The following is a 27,545-nucleotide window of genomic DNA, read 5'->3' on the forward strand; positions in this document are numbered from 1 at the left end:
ATTTGTACCTTGTCAGGCCCACAATGATTTGAATTATGTACGTTTGTCAAGGGCTACAACGAAACTCTACTGTTGGAGGTACTCGAGGACCAGGGGTTGGGAAACACTGGTTCAGATGACCAGACACCGGAGCGGGAATTCGTGTATTCTCGCGATGGACTTTTACGTCACAGTCTACATAAAACATTCGAACTCCTCGGCTACTTCTCTTTTGATTACGATATTTTGTGCGAGGATCAATAATCATGCCTCGCATCTATGTTGGAAAACTTAATTATAATGCTCGAGAAAAAGACCTTCAAAGATTTTTCAATGGCTACGGAAAGCTTATGGAAATTGATCTGAAAAATGGGTAAGTTGATCATATAAGAGAATCAGTTGGAACAAAAAATAGCTGGCAAGCTAATGGTAACTTCATATCCAGTTGACGTTAGCTAGCTTACGTTACCTACTTGCTTTCGTCTAGCTTCCCCAAAACATACGCGAAATACATTCACATTTGCCTTTCATTTGTGTTATCTGTGCGTGTAATAGAAATTAGCTCAAGTCAGTGGTTATTAGATGCACACATTTTGATTTACTAAAGCATTTAACATGTTTGGTAAAGAAGGCCCCTAGCTAACGTATTTAGATGCTAGCTACTACACAGCGTGTTCAAAATGGCTGCTTGTTTGGCTGCAGGCAGTTTTCTTGGTCGTTACTAGTTATTACAGCCAAAGTCACGAACCCCAGAATTTCTCTTTATTAAAATGTGATTTTTAAACCTAACCTTAACCAATCACTCTTAACCTTAAACGAGGACCAAAAAAATAATTGTTTTCATGCATTTTTACAATATAGCCAATTTCGACTTTGTTGCTGTGCTATCTAGTGGGAACCTATTATTTTTTGTGCGGCCATGTGGCTACCAATGATGTATATAAACCCTGGATTTTGGATGCTAAGTATTGGCATATGAAGCTCTGAAGTCACCGGTCGGCCATATTGGCACTCCACGGAAGAAACAGTCCTCCATATTAATAAATGTCATTCCTACAGTATTTCAATATTACGTGTTTTTTCTTTTTGTGGGGGAGACTGACAATAGCACTTTCTAAATGTATACTTTTATAGGGTGTCCTCCCACAGGGTGTAACACAAATTTGCATGAGCTGAATTAAATGTAAACGGCTTTGAGAATAAAAAGCCTGGTATATGTTCAGTGCTCCGTTGACATTTCAGAGTTACACTTGTGAATTATTTGAAAAATAACAAGAATTGAGTGGGTATGGAAAGTGTGTACTAACATGTGATATACTACATGACTGCTCAAAATCAATATCCATCTTACCTCTTATGTTGGGGTAAGTAGCATATCACAATATTTTTTTCCCCAATTTATGACAGTATGTTATGTTTTGAAATAATAGTAGGGTGGCAACACATACATTCTAAGTTAATTAATTGTTTTTTTTCTCCATTCTGTTCCATTCAACCAAAAATAATTTTCATACATTTCTACATTTCTTGCCCTCAAATTATAGATAATTTCCACACTGCCACATGGGGCTGCACAATATGGGTTAAATAATCTAGGCCTTGTTTTTAACCAAATGTTGTGATTTAGATCCAAACACTTGGGTGAACTGTTGGAACCATTTACATTTAAGTCATTTAGCAGACGCATGGAATTAGGATGTTAATTATATTGTTATAATAGTGGGCACTTGATTACAGTGTTGGACATGACAATGAATGAAAATGCCATGTTGGACAGTGTTTCCCAGGGGACCCTACAATCTTTGGCTACATGTTTCTTCGTGTAGCCAACATATTCATCATTTGCCCATTCCTCTTTGATTTAGAAGATACTGTTGCGCAAACAACGTGCATATTGAGGCCTGCTAAAACTTGCTTAGAATAGACAAACGTACCTTTTTGTAGATGTAAGAAACAAACTAATTGTGTAATTATAGAACGCTTTTGAATTTAATATTAAGAAGCAAAGTGGAAACAAAATTGTTGTCATCAACATTGTTGCGTGTGCTACATTGACCATGCAGACTGAACAAGTTTCTTGTGGTCAAGCAACAACAAGTGCTCTCCTAGGGGGGCAGGGCTAGGTCTGTGTGGAAAGCGGCGAGGAGAGGGATGCCTTGAGTAGCGGTGTAAACTATAAAAATGGATGTTATACATGGCATATCACAATTATTATTTTTAACTTTCTAATACTCTTATAGAAGATAGCGTAAAAAACAAAACCAGTCCGTGCCTCAATACCGGTGTATATAGTAAAATACAGCCCTACTATTTTATGTCCCGCGGACTCAAAAAAGAAAGATGTGAGTTCAACAGTAAAGTGAGCCTGTCAGGTAGCCAGTAGCCTTAATTCTTGCAGAGTCCAGCCTAGCTGTTGCAATGCAATTATTATTATTTTGAACATGGCCTTTGAACAAATTGAGGTTTGGACAATTGTTTTTTTTACAAGGAAAATCTATACAATTAACTTATTTTACCCCTTGGTCAAAAAGCATTTTTTTATAGGACACCCTATACTGCAGCGGATGTGTTAGTTGAGAGATCTGTGTTTTCAAAACGCAGACCCTCAAACAAATGTGCTTTTTGAACCATTTCACCTGTTTTATGTTGCATCAAGACTGTTCAGGGGCGTACAACTATAGTTATCCTTCACAGAAAATGTGACTGGCTAGTTGGCTAATTAGCAGCTTGTAGTTTAAGTGCCTTAATTCATTGGTTTGGCATTTGTTTTTATTGCTAGCTGATTTAACTTTTTTATCTTTTAGATATGGCTTTGTAGAATTTGAGGATAATCGCGATGCGGACGACGCTGTGTATGAACTGAATGGCAAGGAGTTGTGCGGGGAGCGTGTGACCGTGGAACATGCCAGAGGACCGCGCCGTGACCGAGATGGATATGGTGGTGGCGGGGGTGGTGGTGGTCGCAGTAAGTGCAATGTATTTCAATGTTCCTGTCACCCTTTTCCCAATGGGTCAAGGAGATGTGAATGTGGGACCGTACACACACAGGCCTGTGATCCTGAAGTGGAGTTTGACATAACTCGCCAATACTCAATGATGTCACCGTTTCCATAGTGTCACCATTGAGTATGGTACAAGTTTGACCCAACTCAGAGCAGACCTCAGATTACTGCTACTGATTATTTAGGTGTAGTGAAACCATGTTTCTAGTGGTTTCTTCCTGGTGGAATTGTGAACACCAATAAACAACTGTATTTAGTTAAGAAGTCACAACTTTGTCACCATGTAGCCCAGCTGTACCGTGAAATACCATTACATGTGAATTGTCTTTGCGTTTTGATTTCAACATTAACAAAGTCCTTGATGTTTCAATTTGAAAGAGTCCAGCTGAGGGCTGAGGCTGAGTCCATTGAGGCTAAGATGACTGCCTGTCCCGTTTGGCCTTGGCTTTCACCTTTACAATGTGTGTGTGACCTATGCCTCTTGACCCTTGGCTGACCTAACCAGAAGCCTTGATGACATCATCCTTTTTCCAATAGACCAGGGGTGATGGTGAGGATTCCCATTGGTTTCTATGTTGAAAGAATAAGTGGGACGGCTTTAAGTCAACATGTTACCTTTCCCTGTAAAGCAGGCAAAGCAACTGCATTGTCCCCAGTTTGAAAACCGGTTAGGCTATGTCGTGGGGTAAAACCTTTGTAGAGATATGTCAGTTGGCACTCTTGCAAAATGTGCTACAAGTTTTTGACATTGATTTTGTGGAAGCCTCTGTTTGTCTTTCAGGATTCAAGAGTTTGTAAGAAGAACATCACTGTCCATTTGTTTATACTGCTAAAGATTTGCGGTTTTTAAACATTTGTCAGACTGGCTGTATGTTGCTGATAACAGATGCAGTGGTGTTCTTTGCACAGCAATGAACTACAGAGGCTGTACAGTGAGGAGAATAAAAATGTACAGCCACTAAGCCAACAAATGCCACAGCTTTAATACCTCAGTCACTTAATTAGGTTTGTCTTGAGACTGGGTCCAGATGGACATCTCACAGGACCTATATTAAACATTACCACACCTTTTATTCTGGTAGTTGCATTCTCTGTTCATGGTCTGATCCATTAAGTGAAATGCCTATATGCCACTCTGTTTTTCTGACAATTTGTCTGTCCTGTCATTTAAAGGTAGTAGTGGTTACAGCAGCAGCAGAAGCCGCACTGGCAGGGATAAGTACGGGCCACCCGTCCGTACTGAGTACCGACTGATCGTTGAGAATCTGTCCAGCCGCTGCAGCTGGCAGGATCTGAAGGTGAGTTGAGGGGACACTTATATTTAAGCAATAAGGCCTGAGGCAGTGTGGTATATTGCAAATATACCATACCTAAGAGCTGGTCTTAGGCACGATGCAAAGCATATTGCCTGGATACAGCCCTTAGCAGTGGTATATTATGTACCACAAACCCACAAGGTGCCCTATTGCTATTATAAACCGGTTACCAACATAAATATAACTGTAAACAAGTAGTTTGGCGCCATACCGTGGTATATTGTCTGATATACACAGAGCTGGAATGCTGTTTTAGCCAATCGGTGTCCACGACCCAAACTACCTGGTTTATAATTATAGGTGAGGGACAGGTACTGAAGATGAACTGTCAGTTGCTATCCATGGTAGGCCGTTTTGTTTCTGAAAAATTGGGGTAATGTTCGGCAGTGACTTTGCCTGGTCTCCTACAGGATTTCATGCGTCAGGCTGGAGAGGTCACGTATGCCGACGCCCACAAGGAGCGTACCAACGAGGGTGTCATCGAGTTTGGCTCACGCTCGGACATGAGGAGGGCCCTAGACAAGCTGGACGGCACGGACATCAACGGGAGGAAGATCCGCCTGGTGGAGGAAAAGTCTCGCCGCCGACGCTCCTACTCTGGCAGTCGCTCTAGGTGAGGGTCTACATACTACCCTGCTCTTTATGAGTAGTTGAATCCCATGTGTGGTCACACTTATGCAGCCATTTAATGTGACATTTGTATTCTTGTTCCCCCCTTCAGGTCTCGCAGCAGACGTCGCTCTCGTAGCAGGAGCCGCAGGAGCAGTCGCTCCAGGAGTAACTCCAGATCCCACTCCCGGTAAACTGGCCCTAATGTCTAGAGAAGTATGGTTTAGATTGTTGTACCCATATTGACCAAAGATTGTTAACCATTCTGTCAACACCCTGCAGATCCCATTCTCGAAGCAAGAGACGCCACTCCAAGTCTGGAAGGAAGTCTCGTTCCCGCTCTCGCACCCGCAAATCCAGATCCCGTTCCAACAAAAGCAAGTCCCGTTCCAAGAGCTGCTCCAAGGTGAAATCCGAGCGGGATTCCCGCAGCCGCTCCAAGGAGAAGTCGGCCAACAAGAAGTCCCGTAGCCGATCAGCATCTCCCGTGAAAAATGGGAAGGAGGAGCGTTCCTCTCGCTCCCCTTCCCCAGCAGCTGACCGTCGCTCCAAGTCTCCGGACAAGCGCTCAGTCTCCCGCTCCAAATCCAGGTCTAGATCAGCTTCCCGAGATTAAAGGCTTCATCCACGTGTTCCCCATTTGAGCAACTGGTGATATAGGACCAGCTCCTATTTGATTTGACAGATCAATCGCAGCACCAGGTGCATCAAGGCATGCTCAGTCTTAATCAGTGCTATCCTTGACACTTAAAAATCCGAACTACTATTTTGACGTATTATACATGGCATGAGAATGATTTAGTCATGTTTATTGTGGGGAAGTGCGCATCGTAGATTACAGCTATTGATCAGTTTTGTATTAATTGTACATAGAGGAGCTTGTCTGAAGGGCTTTGTATTTAAAACAAGCCAGGCCTTTTCTTTAATATCCTTTTTAGTTCTTGTTCGTATTCCTCTGTCTGCTTTTGCTTACCTCAGGGTGGTGTTTTGAGTTCATTTTTCATTTTCATGATAGGAGTCATTTCACCTATTGAGCCCCCCTCAAGATGTACTGTATGTGCGCATACAATTTGTAGATGAGCAGATTTTTGGCCTTGTATGAACAGGTTTACCAGGGATGGTGGTACAGATTACACCCTCTCCACATAAGAAGCCGTTCTGATTACATGTGACATGCCCATTTTTTTTATTGTACATTTAATAAAAAGTTCATATGAAAATTGCTGGTTTGTGATGTTATTCTCCCATGATAACACATGCTTTGCTGTGTTTTGACGTTTGGTCCAAAAACAGTCATTGAATATTATGATTGACAGTGAAATTGTTGAGTGTAAAATAATTGTTTCCTTGACGCGCGGCGGGGAGAGGTTGAAATTATAAATCATTTGGGAGGTTATTTAACTCGTGGAATTGGAGCGATGCAAGTCCGCTGTAGGGTGAGTTGCGCATGCGTGATTTTTAAGATTCTGACCCGCAAGAAGAAACCGCTGGTAAGCTAAATTTAGTCCCAAATTGATCAGCTAATATGCATGTATATTGCATTGACGTGCCTGCAATAAGCGCTACAGAATCCTGAAACTATAACGCTTGCAGATGGTAAGAGAATTTGTAATTTTCTTGCGGTTGACATCCAGCATGCATGAACATATTTAGTCATGAAGCTATTTGGTATCGCAAATCATTTAAGAATTCAATATATTCTGTCATTCGATAGCCTATTACATCAGGTTTCCAGAGAACTAACGGTCCGCAACATACTAGGGATTTTATTTTATTTTTCTCGCCTGAATGTCATGAAACGATATCATTCATTCGAAATCTTGCCAGGATTTTTTTATTAAAAAAAAAAACATTTTCACAAATTGTTTTTTTTTCTTCTCAAATAGCTTCAAGGGTTTCTGATCCTCCGCCATTTTACTGCTGAATTGCTGTGTTTTTGTTAAATTAATAATATAATTATTTTGCTTTGTGGCGCTACTTTCCCTTGTTATTCGAAGAGGAGCGTTGTCAAATAAAGCAGTTGACATTACAGAAAGGTCATAATAGCTCAATGAAATTGTTTATTTTAAAATAAATCATTCCTTGAATGTACTTTATCACCGATGCTGTCAAGTGAGTCTAAAATTCAATTTTTAAGGTTCCCTCACAACAATGCAGAGAAAAACAGCATTATTATTGATAAAAGGAGAAGAATGGTCCTATGTATTTAGCTGTTTAGTGGTAATAGAGAACAAGACTGGATGCAGGGGATGCATAATATGGGGAATACATCTGAATCCTGTAACCTTTCTGGCATTCAGGACCCATATTCCAATGTCACTTCAGCTGTCATTCTAATCCTAATAAATATGTGAAATTGTGATGGTTAAACTGACATTATGATCTTTTTTTCAGAGGCAGTAAGTGAAGTCTGCCATGAGTGCCAAAGAGGAGCTGGATGTTTCAGCCAAAGAAGCAGATCCCAATCCTTCCAGTGATGCCCTCTCCTCCAATGACAGCCTGTCAAAGAAGACACACCCACAGACCACAGCACTCATCCTGCCAGGTGAGATAAGGCCACCATGACTCCTGGATCTATTACACTCAATAGTGTTCCGTAATGTATTGCACCCTGAACTTTCTCCAACTCAGAGATATGCTGAACAATGTCCTAAGTTTTGACAAAACAGAGGGGGGTACATACTACCCTCCTACTAGTTTCACACAGCTACATATCACATTCGCTCAGAACTTAGAAGACTGGCCCCTCTCTCCCCAGCCCCTGTTCCCAGTACACAGAAGGTGGAGGTCTCTCCGGGTGCTGCTGAGGCAGGTAATGGAGCCACTGCTGGAGAGGTGGAAACCCCCACTCTAGCCCCCCAGGTTGGGGGAGCCTGTAGCATCGTCCATGTACTGGAGTGGAAAGAAGGGATGGCCATCTTACCCAGCAGCAACCTTAAGGTGAATGACATCTGATGGCCGTTGTATGTTATTATAAGCATAGGGTTCTCTAGTATTAAGCATTGTTGGAGTAAAGAGGCCAGCCAGCCTGGTCTCATAGAATAGATGTAACATAGTTTAAGTAAATCCGGAACACTCAAATTAGAATGATATGTTCAGTTCGGTATGGTTACATAAGACAAGACAGAAGGTTACTGAGGGAAAAAAACGTAAGTAGGGTGGGTTGGTTGGTTGGTTTGGCGCATAAAGCGAATGTTAAGCAACCCAAGGATTGCTTGTTCAAAACTCATCACGGACTACTTACTACTTTTTGCTACTTTGCAACTTCTTAGCATGTTAGCTAACCTTTTATCCTTAATCCCTAGCCAAACTAATGTTAGCCACCTAGCTAACGTTAGCCACAACAAATTGGAATTCATAACATCATACGTTTTGCAAATGTGTAACATATTGTATGAATTGCAATTTGTAACATATTCTACAAATTCAAATTCGTAACATTTCATTCAAATTGTAATTCGTAATATATCATACGGCAGGTAGCCTTGTGGTTAGAGCGTTGAGCTAGTAACCGAAAGGTTGCTAGATCGAATCCCCAAGTTGACAAGGTAAAAATCTGTCGTTCTGCCCCTGAACAAGGCAGTTAACACACTGTTCCTAGGCCGTCATTGTAAACAAGAATTTGTTCTTACCTGACTTGCCTAGTTAAATAAAGGTAAAATAAAAATAAATATGAAATGGACATCCACAAATGAATGCATACAAAACGTAACATGTCATAAGAATTTGGAGTGTCCTGGATTTACCCCTGAGTCCAGGTTGTGTATGCACATGGTTGAAATACAGTATGTGTATTTTTCAGTTCTGTGTGAGTGACTGTGGAACACTGGAGATGATCAGCCAAGAAAAAATCAGCAGTGCTGAACCAGCAGTAATGGTGTCTGGGAAAATACCTGACTCCAAAAACTGGCCAACTAACAAAACAGGTAGGATACTGGAAATTAGGAATTTTTGTGTGTTTTCTGCAGCTGAATAGTCCCTTAACTAAATCCTAATGGAAATTATCTAGCTAGTGAACTAGCAAGTTCACAACTCATATTTAATTCCAGAAATATCCTCAAAAACAATTTGCTATACTGTATGCAATCCTTTCCTAATCCCAACCTGATATAATGCCTCCGACTATGTGATCACTCTCTCCGTAGCCGATGTGAACAGGTTGACATTCACAAGGCCGCAGGCCCAGATGGATTACCGGACAGCTACTCAGAGCATGCGCTGACCAACTGTCAAGTGTCTTCACTGACATTTTCAACCTATCCCTGACCGAGTCTGTAAATACCTACATGTTTCAAGCAGACCACCATAGTCCATGTGCCCAAGAACGCCATGGTAACCTGCTGTTGTGTCTTTACTATCATTAACGTAAGACTTTTGTTTTTTTATCAAAGATTCTCTGTAATTAGCATTTCGTGATTAACTAATTAGGCAAATGTAATTAACTAGGAAGTCGGTGCACCAAGGAAAATATTAAGATTACAAAGTTATAATTTTCCTACTAGAACTTTTCAGATATTTTAATATCTGATCAATTAGTCTTCTTAATTAATTAAATATTTAGTTTACCTCACGTTAGTCTCATTCCAAACTTCGTAAATAGTTGGAAATCTGCACAAACCCAGTCTTCACTATGAGTCATCCATACATCAATTGTCTTAAATCATTTATTTACTAACTAAGTAATTCACAGAAATGCATAAACAAACAGTACCTAGTTGCAAGGAAATGATAACGGAGTTTCCCTAGTGGGATAAACCGGCATCGCGGCTTGGTGTACAACAGGGAAGTGGGGGTCGACTGAGATAAGACAACACACAGTTGATAATTATAACAATTGAAATGCTAATCCTTTGCACATGAACGCTCACTCATTCGGGAACAATTGCAATCAATCAATATATTTACACTCAGTGTGTCGTCGGGATCTCTGTTGAAAAGTTTGTTTCTGTTGGAGAGTTTGTCCGCCCTCTCTGTCGTGGTTAGAATGGATAGTTCAGAGTGACATTCATTCATGTCGTTATAGAATAGATGTTTCGGCGGTTGTCTTCGCCTTCAATGATACCGAATTCCTAGCTGCAGACTAGTAATTCATATCAAAGACATGTTCTTATTCTGTCGGTATCGATAGTCTTAGAGTTTAACCACGTGGGATGGTTAAAAGATTCAGCAGTCTTGTCTCATACCCTGGCCCTCTCGTTATCGAGGTAAGCTGGTCTGCAACCTTTGTCCTCTCGTAAATTGAGAGCAACATGGTCTGTTAAAAAAATTCTCAAGGTGGGTTTTTTATTTGGGACAGAAGAAAAAGTCTTTCTCATGACGCCAGGTCCTAACTGTGCTCATGGGCGGTCCTCTGATTTAGTTCAACTCAAAAGGGAATTGGAGTTTCCTTCATTAAACAGTCCAAAATCACATTACACAATTTTACAAACAGTATCATACTCACTCATTCATCTTACACTACAATTAGATGTAAACCTCATGTCTGAGGCTATTATATAAACAGCGTTATGGTAATATGGCCATATTGTCTCCCATGAGTTTCCAAAATTGTACCAAAAGGACCAGTTCGTAGCTAGCAGTATACCTTCTCCGAAACATAAATGTTGTTCGGACCTCAAGTTCTGTGAGGTGAAAGAAATTCCTTTGTTCTCTTCTATGAAAACTCGACTCTCTCTCTATACTGTGGCCATGAGGAGATAATGTCCTCCAGGAATTTACGACCTCTCTCTGACCACAGCAGCCTGGGTGTAGGAGACAGGGAGAGTGGGATGGGGCTTGCTGTACCCAAAAAGGGCAATGTCATGACACTGCCTAAATGACTACCAACCCATAGCACTCACGTCTGTAGCCATTAAGTACTTTGAAAGGCTGGTCATGGCCCCCATTAACACAATCATCCCAGAAACCCTATATCCACCCCAATTCGCATACCGCCTCAACAGATCCACGGATGACGCAATCTCCAATGTACTCCACACTGCCCTTTCCCACCTGGACAAAAGGAACACCTACGTGAGGATGCTATTCATTGACTACAGCTCAGTGTTCAACACCACAGTGCCCTCAAAACTATTACTAAGCTAAGGACCCTGGGACTAAACACCTCCCTCTGCAACTGGATCCTGGACTTCCTGACGGGCCTCCCCCAGGTGATAAGAGTAGGCAACAATGCATCTGCCACCCTGACCCTCGACACGGGGCCCCTCGGGTGCGTGCTTAGTCCCCTCCTGTACTCCCTGTTCACCCACGACTCCATTCACATCGACAGGGCTGTAGTGGAGTGGGTCGAGAGCTTCAAGTTCCTTGTCGTCCACATCACTAACAAACTATCATGGTCCAAACACATCAAGTCAGTCTTGAAGATGGCACGACAACACCTATTCCCCCTCAGGAAACTAAAGAGAGTTTGCATGGGTCCTCAGATCCTCAAAAAGTTATACAGCTGCACCATCGAGAGATTTCTGACTGGTTGCATCACCACTTGATATGGCAACTGCTCGGCAACCGACCGCAAGGCACTACAGAGGGTAGTGGTTACGGCCCAGTACATCACTGGGGCCAAGCTTCCTGCCATCCAGGACCTCTATACCAAGCAGTGTCAGAGGAAGGCCCTACAAATTGTCAGACTCCAGCCACTCTAGTCATAGACTGTTCTCTCTGCTACCGCACAGGAAGCGGTTCCGGAGCAGCAAGTCTAGGTCCAAAAGGCTCCTTAACAGATTCTACCCCCAAGCCATTAGACTGCTAAAGAGTCAATTGGGACTATTTGTATTGACCCCCTTTTTTCTGCTGCTATTCGCTGTTTATTATCTACGCATAGTCGCTTTACCTCTAACTACATATACATATTACCTCAAATAACCTGTGCCACCGCACATTCACTCTGTACCGATACCTGTATATAGTGCATTCGGAAAGTATTCAGACACCTTGACTTTTACCACATTTTGTTATGTAACAGCCTTATTCTAAAATCATTTTTTTTCTTCCCCTCCTCAATCTACACACAATACCCCATAATGACAAAACAAACAGGTTTTTAGATTTTTTTGCAAATGCATAAAAAAACAAAAACAGAAATCACTTATTTATACATAAGTATTCAGACACTTTGCTATGAGACTCGAAGTTGAGCTCAGGTGCATCTTGTTTCCATTGATCATCCTTGAGATGTTTCTACAACTTGATTGGAGTCCACCTGTGGTAAATTCAATTGATTGGACTTGATATGGAAAGGTGCACACCTTTCTATATAAGATACCACAGCTGACAGTGGATGTCAGAGCAAAAACCAAGCCATGAGGTCGTAGGAATTGTCCGTAGAGCTCTAAGACAGGATTGTGTTGAGGCACAGATCTGGGAAAGGGTACCAACAATGTCTGCAGCATTGAAGGTCCCCAAGACACAGTGGCCTCCATCATTCTAAAATGGAAGAAGTTTGGAACCACCAAGATTCTTCCTAGAGCTGGCCGCCTGGCTAAACTGAGCAATCGGTGGAGGTGAGAGGTGACCAAGAACCCAATGGTCAAACTGACAGAGCTCCAAAGTTCCTCTGTGGAGATGGGAAAACCGTCCAGAAGGACAACCACCTCTGCAGCACTCCACCAATCAGGCCTTTATGGTAGAGTGGCCTGACGGAAGCCACACCTCAGTAAAAGGCACATGACAGCCTGCTTGGAGTTTGCCAAAAGGCACCTAAAGGACTCTCAGACCATGAGAAACAAGATTCTCTGGTCTGATGAAACCAAGCTTGAAATCTATGGCCTGAATGCCAAGCGTCACATCTGGAGGAAACCTGCCACCATCCCTACGGTGAAGCATGGTGGTGGCAGCATCATGCTGTGGGGATGTTTTTCAGCGGCAGGGACTAAGAGACTAGTCAGGATCTAGGCAAAGATAAATGGAGCAAAGTACAGACAGATCCTTGATGAAAACCTGCTCCAGAATGCTCAGGACCTCAGACTGGGATGAAGGTTCACCTTCCAACAGGACAACCACCCTAAGCACACAGCCAAGATAACGCAGGAGTTGCTTTGGGACAAGTCTCTGAATGTGCTTGAGTGGCCGAGCCAGAGCCCAGACTTGAACACGATCAAACGTCTCTGGAGAGACCTGAAAATAGCTGTGCAGCGACACTCCCCATCCAACCTGACAGAGCTTGAGAGGACCTGCAGAGAATAATGGGAGAAACTTCCCAAATACAGGTGTGCCAAGCTTGTAGTGTCATACCCAAGAAGACTTGAGGCTGTAGTCACTGCCAAAGTACTGAGTAAAGGATCTGAATTCTTATAGAATTGTGATATTTCAGTTTATTTTTAATACATTTGCAAAAATGTCTAAAAACCTGATTTTGCTTTGTCATTATGAGGTATTGTGTGTAGATTGAGGGGGGGGGGGGGACTTTTTCATCCATTTTAGAAAAAGTTTGTAACAGAATGTGGAAAAGGTCCAGGTCTGAATTCTTCCCCAATGTACAGTATATCCTCGTTATTACTTTTTTTTTTTTCTTCTTTCTTTAGTTTAGTTTATTTTGTATATTTTTTTAGCAAATATTGTTTTACTTTAAAGCAAATTCAGCATTGTTGGTTAAGGGCTTGTAAGTAAGCATTTCAAGTTATGCTTACTTACAAGCGCCCGAATACCTGTTGTATTCGGAGCATGTGACAAATAAAATTTGATTTGATTCCATTGTAGATATGGTGTCTCCTCTCAGCTCTGTGGGTGGTGTGGCTGTGGAACAAGAGAGGCCCATCAAGATTGAGCCTAAGACCCAGGGCGGGCCAGGACAACAGGAGAGCTGTGATCCTATGGCACAGAGAACCTACCCAGAGCAGCTACGCAGGGAGCCTATGACTGACAAGTAAGTACTGAAGACTGAAGCCTTTCCACACTTTAAAAAGTGAATTTTTATGAAAACCTCCTTTTACCATAGAAAGTGCAATTCATGCTAAATTAAAATCAAGGAACCTTAAGAAACCATAAGCATACTGTGGATGCTCAGACACAAAACAAACTACAGGAAGATATTAACCACCATGCAGAAGATGTAACGTAACGTAGGTCATAGGTAGCCTAAGGCAAAGCTTTGTAGTGGACTCAACTATTCTCTTAAATGTTCTTTAGGAGGGGGGGAGGCACAGATAAGATTCCCGGGGGCAGGGTAGCATCTCTGGACCCTGAGCTGCTGAAACCCATGAAGAAGAGGAAGAGGAAGGACTACCTGAGTCCGTCAGAGGAAGAATCTGAGCTGGATGGAATGGTGGGAAAGGCTCGAGTGTCACTTCATCCCACATAAAGCGTGCACAATTTAGTAGTATATTTTGTTGTTGTAATAAGTAAATGATCTAACATGTGCGTGATGTTATGCATCAATACATTTTTTTGTTCAGTACGACCATTCATAGTGTAGGCACTATGTCTTTGTTGTCGTAAATCTGCGTGTTGTATTTGTGGTTCTAGGATTACTTGAAGACAGAAAGCAGACACAACAAAGCAGGTAAGAATCAGCTAAATTGTATATAAAAAATATATATATTCAAGTCATATTTCTGTTGTGTCAGAACTCCAATAAGCTTTAAGTTGTGTTTTCTGTCTGTGTACAACAGGTGCTGTTGAAGTCCATATGGATCTGTGGACATGGGGACAGTATCTGGAGGAGACCAAAGCAGTGGCAGCTCCGGCCAAACTCTTTCAAGAGGTGGGTTTTATTGTCTTTGGGTACATACTAAATGAGAGAACAAAAGTTGATATTCTTTGCAAATTAAAGTGGGTGTAAGTGGGCTTGTGGGCGTGCATTCATGTGTGTATAACTGCTTTTCTCACTATGCCCCCTGTATTTTCAGTCTCAGAGAGTCCCTCAGTGCAAAAGCAGCTTCCGCCAGGGCATGAAGTTAGAGGGCATCGACCCCCAGCACCCCTCCATGTACTTTGTTCTGACTGTGGCTGAGGTACCGTGTGCATTGCTGCTCAACCTACAGTCGCATGCTCTTTGAGGTTTGCTTCTACCTCTCTCCCTGTCCTGACTGCTTTGCTGCATACACACTACATACCCTGAAACACTTTGATGAATCACAGAGAGAGATATAAGGGAAGAGAGGAATCCACATAACTGGGGAAGGACACGGAGAGAGACTTGGGGAGACATGGTTTGACTCCTGTCTGTCTTCTCCTGTCTGTAGGTTTGTGGCTACAGGCTGCGTCTCCATTTTGACGGCTACTCAGACTGTCATGACTTCTGGGTAAATGCCAACTGCCCCGACATCCACCCGGCGGGATGGTGTGAGAGCACTGGACACAAACTCTACACCCCCAAAGATAAGAGTACACTGGGCTTTGGTTTGGGGTTGGGCTGCACTTTGGACACTGAATTAGTTTTATGTTCACATTTTGAATGTGGCGCAGATCATTCGCCCAAGCATCTAAAGTATGTCATTCATAAGGTAACTAATGAGAATGTCCTCATTGGAGTAGTGGTCCAGGAAAATCTCCACATTATATGTTTGTGTCTGTTTGTGCCACAGGCTGCAAAGAGGAGGAGTTCTCCTGGGCCAGCTACCTGAAAATGAGTAAAGCACAAGTTGCCCCTAAAGAGGTGTTTGCCAGCCCTGGAAGAGTAAGTATAAGCATGACTCTTATCCTCAATCAGTGGTATGCATCTGCCTGAAGTAAGTAACTGTAAGTGACTAATGTGGTGTGTTTGTGTTGGTGGTCCCCTGGTCAGACGGATACGGAGTGTGGTTTTGAGGTGGGCATGAAGCTGGAGGCGGTCGACCGCATGAACCCCTCTCTCATTTGCGTGGCGACCGTGACCGACGTGGTGGACGACCGCTTCCTGGTTCACTTTGATAACTGGGACGACACGTATGACTACTGGTGAGGACATTTTTCATGGATTCTCTAAATTATGAACTGTGCTGTTTTACTAGCCATGATGCCATGATTTAAATTCCAATCTAATTGGTTGATGTTGCATTACGCCATCCAGGTGTGATGCCAGCAGTCCATACATCCATCCTATTGGCTGGTGCCAAGAGAGGAGCCTCCCCCTCACGCCACCTCAAGGTGACTGACAAAGTTCTAAGATATTACTATAGGTCTAATAAGTGAACTATAGGGAATGCAGTGGAATTTCACACACACCTATGAGCTAGATCCCATGTGCCCCATCTGTCCTGTCAGATTACCCAGACCCAGGCAGGTTCTCCTGGCCAAGGTACCTCGACGAGACTGGCTCTACCGCCGTGTCTGCTGAGGCTTTTAAAGTGGTGAGTACTAACATGGGTGAATACATTTTATTTGACCTGAATCCTTTTTGGTGGGGTAAAGTGTAGTTGTGAACATAATTACTGTTATGAGTTGAAATTAGATTAACTATAGGGACTGATTTGAGGTTAAGTGGCGCTGTGTGATGATGATGTGACCCTCCCCTCTGCAGCGTCCTGCCCATTGCTTCCAGGCTCAGATGAAGCTGGAGGTGGTGGACAAAAGGAGCCCCGGCCTGATACGGGTGGCCACAGTGGAGGAGGTCGACATCCACCGCATTAAGGTCAACCAGTAGTGTGTGTGTGTTAGGGATGCACGGGTCAGCTGTTTGATCACCCACCCGCAATTGCAAATTACCCTTCCGCAACCGTCCGACTATACACTGAGTGTACAAAACATTAAGCTGCTATTTCCATGACATAAACTGACCAGGTGAATCCAGGTGAAGTATACAGTGCATTCGGAAAGTATTCAGACCCCTTGACTTTTTACATACTTTATTACGTTACAGCCTGATACAATTTCATTTAGAAAAATGTTTTTCCTTCATCGATCTACACACAATACGCCATAATGACAATGCAAAAACTTTTTTGCAAATGTCTAAAAAATATCACATTTTCATAGGTATTCAGACCCTTTACTCAGTACTTTGTTGAAGCACCTTTGGCAGCGTTTAGAGCCTTGAGTCTTCTTAGGTATGACGCTAGAAGCTTGGCACACCTGTATTTGGGAAGTTTATCCCATTCTTCTCTGTAGATCCTCTCAAGCTCTGTCAGGTTGGATGGAGAGGGTCACTGCACAGTTATTGTCAGGTCTCTCCAGAGATGTTTGATCGGATTCAAGTCCGGATTCTGGCTGGGCAACTCAAGGACATTGAGACTTGTCCCGAAGCCATTCCTGCGTTGTCTTGGCTGTGTGCTTAGGATCGTTGTCCTGTTGGAAAGTGAACCTTTGCCCCAGTCTGAGGTCCTGAGTGCTTTGGAGCAGGTTTTCATCAATGATCTCTCTGTACTTTGCTTCGTTCATCTTTACCTCGGTCCTGACTAGTCTCCCAGTCCCTAGCTCCGAACAAAATCCCCACAGCATGATGCTGACACTACTATGCTTCACCGTAGGGATGGTGCCAGGTTTCTTCCAGACGTGACGCTTGGCATTCAGGTCATAGAGTTCAAGCGTGGTTTCATCAGACCAGAGAATCTTGTTTCTCATGGTCAGAGTCCTTTAAGTGCCTTTTAGCAAACTCCAAGCAGGCTGTCACGTGCCTTTTACTGAGGAGTGGCTTCCGTCTGGCCACTCTACCATAAAGGCCTGATTGGTGAAGTGCTCCAAAGATGGTTGTCCTTCTGGAAGGTTCTCCCATCGCCACAGAGGAATTCTGTAGCTCTGTCAAGGCGACCATCGGGTTCTTGGTCACATCCCTGACCAAGGCCCTTCTACCCCGATTGCTCAGCTTTGGCCGTGTGGCCAGCTCTAGGAAATTACTTGGTGGTTCCAAACTTCTTCTATTCAAGAATAATGGCGGCACTGTGTTCTTGAGGACCTTCAATGCTGCAGACATTTTTTGGTACCCTTACCCAGATATGTGCCTTGACACAATCCTGTCTCTGAGTTCTACCGACAATTCCTTGGCTTGGTTTTCGCTCTGATATGCACTGTAAACTGTGGGACCTTCTATAGAAAGGTGTGTGCCTTTCCATATCAAGTCAAATCAATTGAATTTACCACAGGTAGACTCCAATCAAGTTGTAGAAACATCTCAAGGATGATCAATGGAAACAGGATGCACCTGAGTGCAATTTGGAGTCTCATAGCAAAGGGTCTGAATACTTATGTAAATAATCAATAAGATTCAATCAAATCTATTTTCAAAGCCCTTTTTACATCAGCCGATGTCACAAAGTGCTGTACAGAAAGCTAGCCTAAAACACCAAACAGCAAGCAAAGCAGATATAGAAGCACAGTGCCTAGGAAAAACTCCCTAGAAAGGCCAGAACCTAGGAAGACACCTAGAGAGGAAGCAGGCTCTGAGGGTTGGACAGTCCTCTTCTGGCTGTGCCGGGTGGCAGGTAGCCTAGTGGTTAGAGTGTTGGACTAGTAAAGGAAAGGTTGCAAGATTGAATACCCGAGCTGACAAGGTAAAAATCTGTCGTTCTGTCCCTGAACAAGGCAGTCAACCCACTGTTCCTAGGCCGTCATTGAAAATAAGAATTTGTTCTTAACTGACTTGCCTAGTTAAATAAAGATAAAATATATCTATTTTTTGAATTCAGTTTTTTTATAGACATTTGCAAAACTTTCTAAAAACCTGTTTTAGTTTTGTCATAATGGGGTATTTTGTGCAGATTGATGAGAACACTTTTTAATTAAATACATTTTAGAATAAGGCTGTAACGTATCAGAATCTGGAAAAAGTCAAGGGGTCTGAATACTTTCCGAATGCACTGTATGATCCCATATTGATGTCACTTGTTAAATCCACTTCAATCAGTGTAGATGAAGGGGAGGAGACCGGTTAAAGAAGGATTTTTAAGCCTTGAGACAATTGAGACATGGATTGTGTATGTTCAGAGGGTGAATGGGCAAGACAAAACGATTTAAGTGCCTTTGAATGGTGTATGGTAGTAGGTCCCTGGTGCACCGGTTTGTGTGAAGAACTGCAATTCTGCTGGGTTTTTCACGCTCAACAGTTTCCCGTGTGTATCAAGAATGCTCTACCATCCAAAGGACATCCAGCCAACTTGACACAACTGTGGGAAGTATTGGAGTAAACATGGGCCAGCATCCCTGTGGAATGCTTTCGGCACCTTGTTGGGTCCATGTACCGACGAATTGAGGCAGTTCTGAGGGGAGGAACTCAATATTAGGAAGGTGTTCCTCATTTTTGGTATACTCAGTGTATGTGATAAAGTGAAAATCTGAGGCCCGCACTCGACCCTAACCCATACAGTTTAAGTCAGAGGTTTATATACACTTTTTCAACCACTCCACACATTTCTTGTTAACAAACTATAGTTTTGGAATGTCGGTTAGGACATCTACTTTGTGCATGAAGTAATTTTTTGTTTACAGACAGATTATTTAACTTATAATTCACTGTATCATAATTCCAGTGGGTCAGAAGTTTACATAAACAGCTTGGAAAATTCCAGAATATGATGTCATGGCTTTAGAAGCTTCTGATAGGCTAATTGACATCATTTGAGTCAATTGGAGGTGTACCTGTGGATGTATTTCAAGGCCTACCTTCAAACTCAGTTCCTCTTTGCTTGACATCATGGGGAAATCAAAAGAAATCATCCAAGACCTCAGAAAATAAATTGTAGACCTCCACAAGTCTAGTTCATCCTTGGCAGCAATTTCCAAACGCCTGAAGGTACCACATTCATCTGTACAAACAAGTATAAACATCATGGGACCACGCAGTAGTCATACCGCTCAGGAAGGAGATGCGTTCTATTTCCTAGAGATTAACATGCTTTGGTGCGAAAAGTGCAAATCAATCCCAGAACAACAGCAAAGGACCCTGTGAAGATGCTGGAGGAAACAACTACAAAAGTATCTATATCCACAGTAAAACGAGTCCTATATCGACATAACCTGAAAGGCCACTGAGCAAGGAAGAAGCCACTGCTCCAAAACCGCGATTAAAAAAGCCAGACTATGGTTTGCAACTGCACATGGGGACAAAGATCGTACTTTTTGGAGAAATGTCCTCTGGTCTGGTGAAACATTTTTTTTACTGTTTGGCCATAATGATCATCGTTATGTTTGGAGGAAAAGGGGGAGGCTTGCAAGCCGAAGAACACCATCCTCGCCGTGAAGCACGGGGGTGGCAGCATCATGTTGTGGGGGTGCTTTGCTGCAGGAGGGACTGGTGCACTTCACAAAATAGATGGCATCATGAGGAGGGGAAATTATGAGGATATATTGAAGCAACATCTCAAGACATCAGTCAGGAAGTTAAAGCTTGGTCGCAAATGGGTCTTCCAAATGGACAATGACCCCTAGCATACTTCCAGAGTTGTGGCAAAATGGCTTAAGGACAACAACGTCAAGGTATTGGAGTGGCCATCACAAAGCCCTGACCTCAACCCTATAGAAAATGTGTGGGCAGAACTGAAAAAGCTTGTGTGAGCAAGGAGGCCTACAAACCTGACTCGGTTACACCAGCTCTGTCAGGAGGAATGGGCTGAAATTCACCCAACTTATTGTGAGAAGCCTGTGGAAGGCTACCTGAAACGTTTGACCCAAGTTAAACAATTTAACGGCAATGCTACCAAATACTAATTGAGTGGATGTAAACTTCTGATCCACTGGGAATGTGATGAAAGAAATAAAAGCTGAAATAAATCATTCTCTCTACTATTATTCTGACATTTCACATTATTCAAATAAAGTGGTGATCCTAACTGACCTAAAACAGGGAATTATTACTAGGATTAAATGTATTTGGCTAAGGTGTATGTAAACTTCCGACTTTAACAGTATATAGAAAATGTGCAGTACAGTTCCCTTTTTTTCTATTGAACATTTATTGAACAATGACGTTTCTCTTTAACATTTCTTAATTTATTTATTGAATATTTAGGTCTATGGAACAGTATCCTAATATTTTTCTTAAACAAAAAATGTCAAACAATTTCCTAAATTGACGCCTTGCTCGTGGTTTTTATGGCCAAGTTCCCAAAAGCATTTGGGGATGTATTTGGAGCTCGTTAGTCCCTAAAGCATAGACTTATGCACTAATGCCAGATTTTAAAAAAGAATGAAAGAAAAACCTCAAAGTAGCCTATAGATATGAATGATACATTTCTGGATTTGTTTTTATACAGTCTTTGTTTTGTTCCCAGCCCTTCATCCACACAATGTTTCATGACCCTAAACCCGTCCGCCTGTGGTTACAACGCGGGGACTACAGGTTATGAATCAATCCGCGCATCCCTGCTGTGCGTGCGTGTGTGTCTTGCGGTTGTATGTGCCAGTGCCACTACTGCACTCCCGTAACTATGTCGTATTATACCATACAGATCCATTTTGATGGCTGGAGTCATATGTATGATGAGTGGATGGACTCTGACCACCCTGACACCCACCCGGTCGGCTGGTGTGAGAGTACGGGTCACCCGCTAAAAATCCCACCCCCTGAGTCCAACAAAACCCAACAGCTTGGTAACAGATACCATACTTCTCTGACTCTACTTCACCTTGATATGAGTGCTTACATGTTCGGTTTGATGACGTTGAGCTCTGTGTTCGTTTGTGTGTGTGTTTTAATAAGACCCCAGGGAACCTGCAACCACAGGCCAGTCCAGTTTCTCCTCCATGCCTTGCAAAGTAATCAACCACTCCAGATCCACAAAGTACAGCTTCCATCACAGGTCAGTAGGCGCCAGAAACAGGTCTTTGAAATGCCTATGAAGCAGTCAATGTGAGTAGATGTGTTCCATACCAACCTTATGATTATGTTATCATGATGTTATAATGAAGTCAAACCTACTTTTTGAAACAGGAAGTGTCCAACGCCTGGATGTGATGGCTCGGGTCATGTGACTGGGCGGTTCACAGCGCATCACTGTCTGTCAGGCTGCCCATTGGCTGAGCGAAACCAAGGCAGACTCAAAACCGACCTATCAGATACAGAGGGGAGCGGAGCCAAGCGGAACATCTTAATCTTTGGCCAAAGGACCAAAAAGTCCCGGTACCATGGCAGGTAAGCCTCATGTTAACAGTGGCTAAGGCTGTAGTGGTATTTTGCTGTAACCTCTGCGACTGTAGCCTCCCTTCTCACCAGTTTCTCTCTTTCTCTCTTGTCAGGATTGGTCGTCCCCCCAAGTATAGAAAAAGCCAGCACAGAGGTTACCAGAGTGAGTATCACAGTTTTATGCTCTGCACACAGTACACATGCGTACTGTATCCATTTATGTCTATGGCCACACTCTGATTATATATAGCCTCAGTATGAGTTTACTGCATCCTATATACAGGATTCTGTGTGTATGTGTTACATGCGTTAATATGTGTGATTTTGTGTGTGCTGACGTATGTGTGTGCTTTCCTGTGTTGCAGCGATAGCCACAGAGGGTATGTGCCCGTCTCTGTTCATGTCTGCCCTGTCGGCCCACCCGGACCGAACCCTGTCTCTGTGCTGGGAGCAACACTGCAAACTGCTGCCAGGCGTCCAGGGCATCCATGCTACACAGGTGGCAGCATGGACCGTGGAGGAGGTGAGAGCTGTAAAACTCACCCAGAGGTTAAAGTTCTCCGTCACTGCAACGGATTCCCAGTTTGAGGGGGGGATTATGATTTTGGGTTAAGAATAAATAAAAACACTCCAGGCCACACCTGAACATCTAAAACTAGACAAAGCATATGTAGACAGGATAATGAACCTATAATGAACCTTTTCAAATAAAATGGATGCACTCACTAGTTACTGTAAGTCAGTCTGGATAACAGCGTCTGCTAAATGACTCAAATATAAATGTAAATAACTGACCCTTTTCTGGCCCGCAAATGGATTTTGACAAACACATCGGTTGTAAAAAAATCTGTGCTGCCCTCCGTGGAATTTTGAAATCCTGATGCAGCCCTCAAGCTGAGATCGTCTTGCTTTAACCCCTGTACTTGGCCCTCAAGCTGAGATCGTCTTGCTTTAACCCCTGTACTTGGCCCTCAAGCTGAGATCGTCTTGCTTTAACCCCTGTACTTGGCCCTCAAGCTGAGATCGTCTTGCTTTAACCCCTGTACTTGGCCCTCAAGCTGAGATCGTCTTCCTTTAACCCCTGTACTTGGCCCTCAAGCTGAGATCGTCTTGCTTTAACCCCTGTACTTGGCCCTCAAGCTGAGATCGTCTTGCTTTAACCCCTGTACTTGGCCCTCAAGCTGAGATCGTCTTGCTTTAACCCCTGTACTTGGCCCTCAAGCTGAGATCGTCTTGCTTTAACCCCTGTACTTGGCCCTCAAGCTGAGATCGTCTTGCTTTAACCCCTGTACTTGGCCCTCAAGCTGAGATCGTCATGCTTTAACCCCTGTACTTGGCCCTCAAGCTGAGATCGTCATGCTTTAACCCCTGTACTTGGCCCTCAAGCTGAGATCGTCATGCTTTAACCCCTGTACTTGGCCCTCAAGCTGAGATCGTCTTCCTTTAACCCCTGTACTTGGCCCTCAAGCTGAGATCGTCATGCTTTAACCCCTGTACTTGGCCCTCAAGCTGAGATCGTCTTGCTTTAACCCCTGTACTTGGCCCTCAAGCTGAGATCGTCATGCTTTAACCCCTGTACTTGGCCCTCAAGCTGAGATCGTCATGCTTTAACCCCTGTACTTGGCCCTCAAGCTGAGATCGTCATGCTTTAACCCCTGTACTTGGCCCTCAAGCTGAGATCGTCTTGCTTTAACCCCTGTACTTGGCCCTCAAGCTGAGATCGTCATGCTTTAACCCCTGTACTTGGCCCTCAAGCTGAGATCGTCATGCTTTAACCCCTGTACTTGGCCCTCAAGCTGAGATCGTCTTGCTTTAACCCCTGTACTTGGCCCTCAAGCTGAGATCGTCTTCCTTTAACCCCTGTACTTGGCCCTCAAGCTGAGATCATCTTGCTTTAACCCCTGTACTTGGCCCTCAAACTGAGATCGTCTTCCTTTAACCCCTGTACTTGGCCCTCAAACTGAGATCGTCTTGCTTTAACCCCTGTACTTGGCCCTCAAGCTGAGATCGTCTTGCTTTAACCCCTGTACTTGGCCCTCAAGCTGAGATCGTCTTGCTTTAACCCCTGTACTTGGCCCTCAAGCTGAGATCGTCATGCTTTAACCCCTGTACTTGGCCCTCAAGCTGAGATCGTCATGCTTTAACCCCTGTACTTGGCCCTCAAGCTGAGATCGTCATGCTTTAACCCCTGTACTTGGCCCTCAAGCTGAGATCGTCATGCTTTAACCCCTGTACTTGGCCCTCAAGCTGAGATCGTCATGCTTTAACCCCTGTACTTGGCCCTCAAGCTGAGATCGTCATGCTTTAACCCCTGTACTTGGCCCTCAAGCTGAGATCGTCATGCTTTAACCCCTGTACTTGGCCCTCAAGCTGAGATCGTCTTGCTTTAACCCCTGTACTTGGCCCTCAAGCTGAGATCGTCATGCTTTAACCCCTGTACTTGGCCCTCAAGCTGAGATCGTCATGCTTTAACCCCTGTACTTGGCCCTCAAGCTGAGATCGTCTTGCTTTAACCCCTGTACTTGGCCCTCAAGCTGAGATCGTCATGCTTTAACCCCTGTACTTGGCCCTCAAGCTGAGATCGTCTTCCTTTAACCCCTGTACTTGGCCCTCAAGCTGAGATCGTCTTGCTTTAACCCCTGTACTTGGCCCTCAAGCTGAGATTGTCTTGCTTTAACCCCTGTACTTGGCCCTCAAGCTGAGATCGTCTTCCTTTAACCCCTGTACTTGGCCCTCAAGCTGAGATCGTCTTGCTTTAACCCCTGTACTTGGCCCTCAAGCTGAGATCGTCATGCTTTAACCCCTGTACTTGGTCCTCAAGCTGAGATCGTCTTCCTTTAACCCCTGTACTTACCCCTATTTATATTTGGCTTCAACAAATGGGTGAATCAGAGTACATTGATAACTCTTTGTGTTCTGTGTAACAGGTCTTTGGATTTGTCCAGAAACTGACTGGTTGTGAAGAACAAGCCTGTGTCTTCAAAGAGGAAGTGAGTAGAATGTTAATTGATAATTAAGTATGAAGTAATGAAACAAACAAGAGCCCATTTAGAACAGCTAAGTTAAGTCATTTAAGTTACGTTTTGTTGTCCTTTATTGTTGTTTTGTTTGCATGATAAACTTTTTTATATTCCTGTGATTGAGTTTCTTGTATATTTCTTCTCAGATGATTGACGGGGAGGCCTTCCTATTACTGACACAACCAGACATCGTAAAAATCATGAACATCAAACTTGGTCCCGCCCTCAAGATCTCCAACGCCATTTTAATGTTCAAGAGTATTGACGAAGGCCTCAAGTGATCCTGTCCCCACTCGGCCAGAGACTCCGTGACTAATCATCATGTGCCAAAATCATCCAGAACCCTACCCCTGTTATGTGTTTGGTGTTCAGTACCCATCAGAGAGAGAACAGGAGAGGGGGCTGAGAGATGAAAGTGGGGTGAGAGTGGAAAAGAGATGGGGACAGAACTGAGAAAGAGAAAGAAAAAAACTGGGAAAAAGTGTAAGCAAATGTTTTTATAAGGTTGCTTCACTGCTCGTGCAATAAAATTTGTCAAATCTTAACTGAAAGTGTAAGGAGCGTTGAAAGATAAACTTTTGTAATTTATGCAAAATATATGGAATTATTTATGTGGGATGATGTTTTACTGCAATTTTTTTGTCACAGATTTGAAATCCGGCGGGATTTTATGCTGCTGTTTCTTTACTTGGTCACTAGATACAGCATATGGACAGTTTCTAAGACCAGAAAAGGTTTAACGTTTCTCAAGTATTGATCTTACGTGAGATAAATTCAAAATCATTGTTTGTTTCGAACATTTGAAAAGGTTTACATTTTCACTCAGAAATATCAAGATATCTGGGGGATTTATTGTTTTGAATCATTTTTATATTTTATGTAGGTTTATGCACTGTATTTAAATATAATCTTACAAGGGCTCCAGGATTCCTATAGCTATATTTCTCTCTGGTGGGCAAAACTGTATCACCATATTCTTGGATCAAAATCGTTCATTCCATATGTACAAATAAATGTCCAATTCAATCTCTTACTTGTCTTGACTTCAGTTGATTGGTGATGATGAAGTAAATTAAATTCAAAATACTTGATCTTTATTAAATTGTGTATGTCTGCGCAGAGGGTAGTGCATACGGCAAGCGCTACTTTTTTGACTCATCACATAAGCTGCTGCTACTGTTAATTATCAATCCTGTTTCATAGTCATATTATTCCTAGTTATATGTACGTACAGTGCCTTCAGAAAGTATCCATACCCCTTGACTTGTTCTACATTTCGTTGTGTTACATCCTGAATTCAAAATGGATTAAATAGATTTTAAACATGAAATACAGAAATATGTAATTGACATAAGTATTCACACCCCTGAGTCAATACTCTGTCAAATTGGTTGTTGATCATTGCTAAACAACCATTTTAAGTCTTGCCATAGATTTTCAAGCAGATTTAAGACAAAACTGTATCTCGGCCACTCAGGAACATTCACTGCTTTCTTGGTAAGCAACTCCAGTGTATATTTAGCCTTGTGTTTATTGTCCTGCTGAAAAGTGACTTCATCTCCCAGTGTCTGGTGGAAAACAGACTGAACAAGCTTTTGCTCTAGGATTTTGCCTGTGCTTAGCTTCATTATGTTTTTTTTAATCCTGAAATATTCCCCAGTCCTTAATGATTACAAGCATACCCATAACATGATGCAGCCACCGCCATGCTTGAAAATATGGAGAGTGGTACTCAGTAATGTGTTGTGTTGGATTTGCCCCAAACACAACACTTTGTACTCAGAACAAAAAGTTAAATGCTTTGCCACATGTTTTGCAGTATGACTTTAATCCCTTTGTCGCAAACAGGAGACATGTTTGGGAATATTATTTATTCTGTACAGGCTCCCTTCTTTTCAATCTGTCAATTAGGTTAGTATTGTGGCGTAACCATAATGTTGTTGATCCATCCTCAGTTACCTCCTATCACAGCCATTAAACTCTGTTTTAACCGTTTTAAAGTCACCATTGGGCTCATGGTGAAATCCCTGAGCGGTTTCCTTCCTCTCCGGCAACTGAGTTAGGAAGGATGCCTGTATCTTTGTAGTGATTCTGTGTATTGATACACCATCCAAAGTGTAATTAATAACTTCCCCATGCTCAAAGGGTTATTCAATGTCTGCTTTTTTTGTTTTGTTTTTACCAATAGGTGCCCTTCTTCGCGAGGCATTGGAAAACCTCCCTGGTCTTTGTAATTGAATCTGTGTTTGAAATTCACTGCTCAACTGAAGGACCTTGCAAATAATTGTATGTGTGAGGTACAGAGATGGGGTAAGTCATTCAAAAATTATTTTAAGCACTATTATTGCACACGGAGTGAGTCCCTGCAACTTATTATGCGACTTGCTAAGCACATTTTTACTCCTGAACTTGCCATAACAAAGGGGTTGCTTATTGACTCAAGACATTTCATATTTTTATTAGTAATTAATTTGTACAAATTCTGAAAAACACAATTCCACTTTTACATTATGGGGTAGGCCTATTGTGTGTTGGCCAGTGCCCCCCCCCCCCCCCCCCAAAAAAATTAAATGAATGCTGTAACACAACAAAATGTGAAAAGAGTAAAGGGGTTTGGATACTTTCTGAAGGTACTGTATCTACTAATGACATT

The 27,545-nt window shown here is 42.8% G+C and overlaps 2 protein-coding genes across 2 annotated transcripts; both read left to right on the forward strand.

Annotated features, from left to right (window-relative positions):
* Positions 1-168: 168 nt before the first annotated feature.
* LOC115102163 (serine/arginine-rich splicing factor 6-like) lies at positions 169-6,126 on the forward strand. Its single transcript, XM_029621795.2, has 6 exons — positions 169-352; positions 2,784-2,944; positions 4,155-4,279; positions 4,708-4,910; positions 5,019-5,096; positions 5,189-6,126. Exons 1-6 carry the CDS (start codon positions 246-248, stop codon positions 5,520-5,522), a joined length of 1,008 nt encoding a protein of 335 aa, XP_029477655.1. The 5' UTR covers positions 169-245; the 3' UTR covers positions 5,523-6,126.
* A 1,176-nt stretch (positions 6,127-7,302) lies between these two features.
* On the forward strand, positions 7,303-25,922 carry LOC115102164 (lethal(3)malignant brain tumor-like protein 1). The gene is made up of 21 exons (XM_029621797.2): positions 7,303-7,451; positions 7,665-7,846; positions 8,709-8,832; positions 13,601-13,766; positions 14,030-14,165; positions 14,366-14,402; positions 14,512-14,603; positions 14,749-14,853; positions 15,085-15,241; positions 15,427-15,518; positions 15,627-15,778; positions 15,891-15,967; positions 16,085-16,170; positions 16,341-16,451; positions 21,199-21,340; positions 21,450-21,549; positions 21,681-21,881; positions 21,986-22,035; positions 22,238-22,395; positions 24,800-24,862; positions 25,039-25,922. The coding sequence occupies exons 1-21, from the start codon at positions 7,322-7,324 to the stop codon at positions 25,171-25,173; spliced, it is 2,496 nt and encodes an 831-aa protein (XP_029477657.1). The 5' UTR covers positions 7,303-7,321; the 3' UTR covers positions 25,174-25,922.
* The last annotated feature ends 1,623 nt before the right edge of the window (positions 25,923-27,545 follow it).

The sequence above is a fragment of the Oncorhynchus nerka genome, linkage group LG20 (genome assembly GCF_034236695.1).
Source record: "Oncorhynchus nerka isolate Pitt River linkage group LG20, Oner_Uvic_2.0, whole genome shotgun sequence".
Classification (NCBI taxonomy): domain Eukaryota; kingdom Metazoa; phylum Chordata; class Actinopteri; order Salmoniformes; family Salmonidae; genus Oncorhynchus; species Oncorhynchus nerka.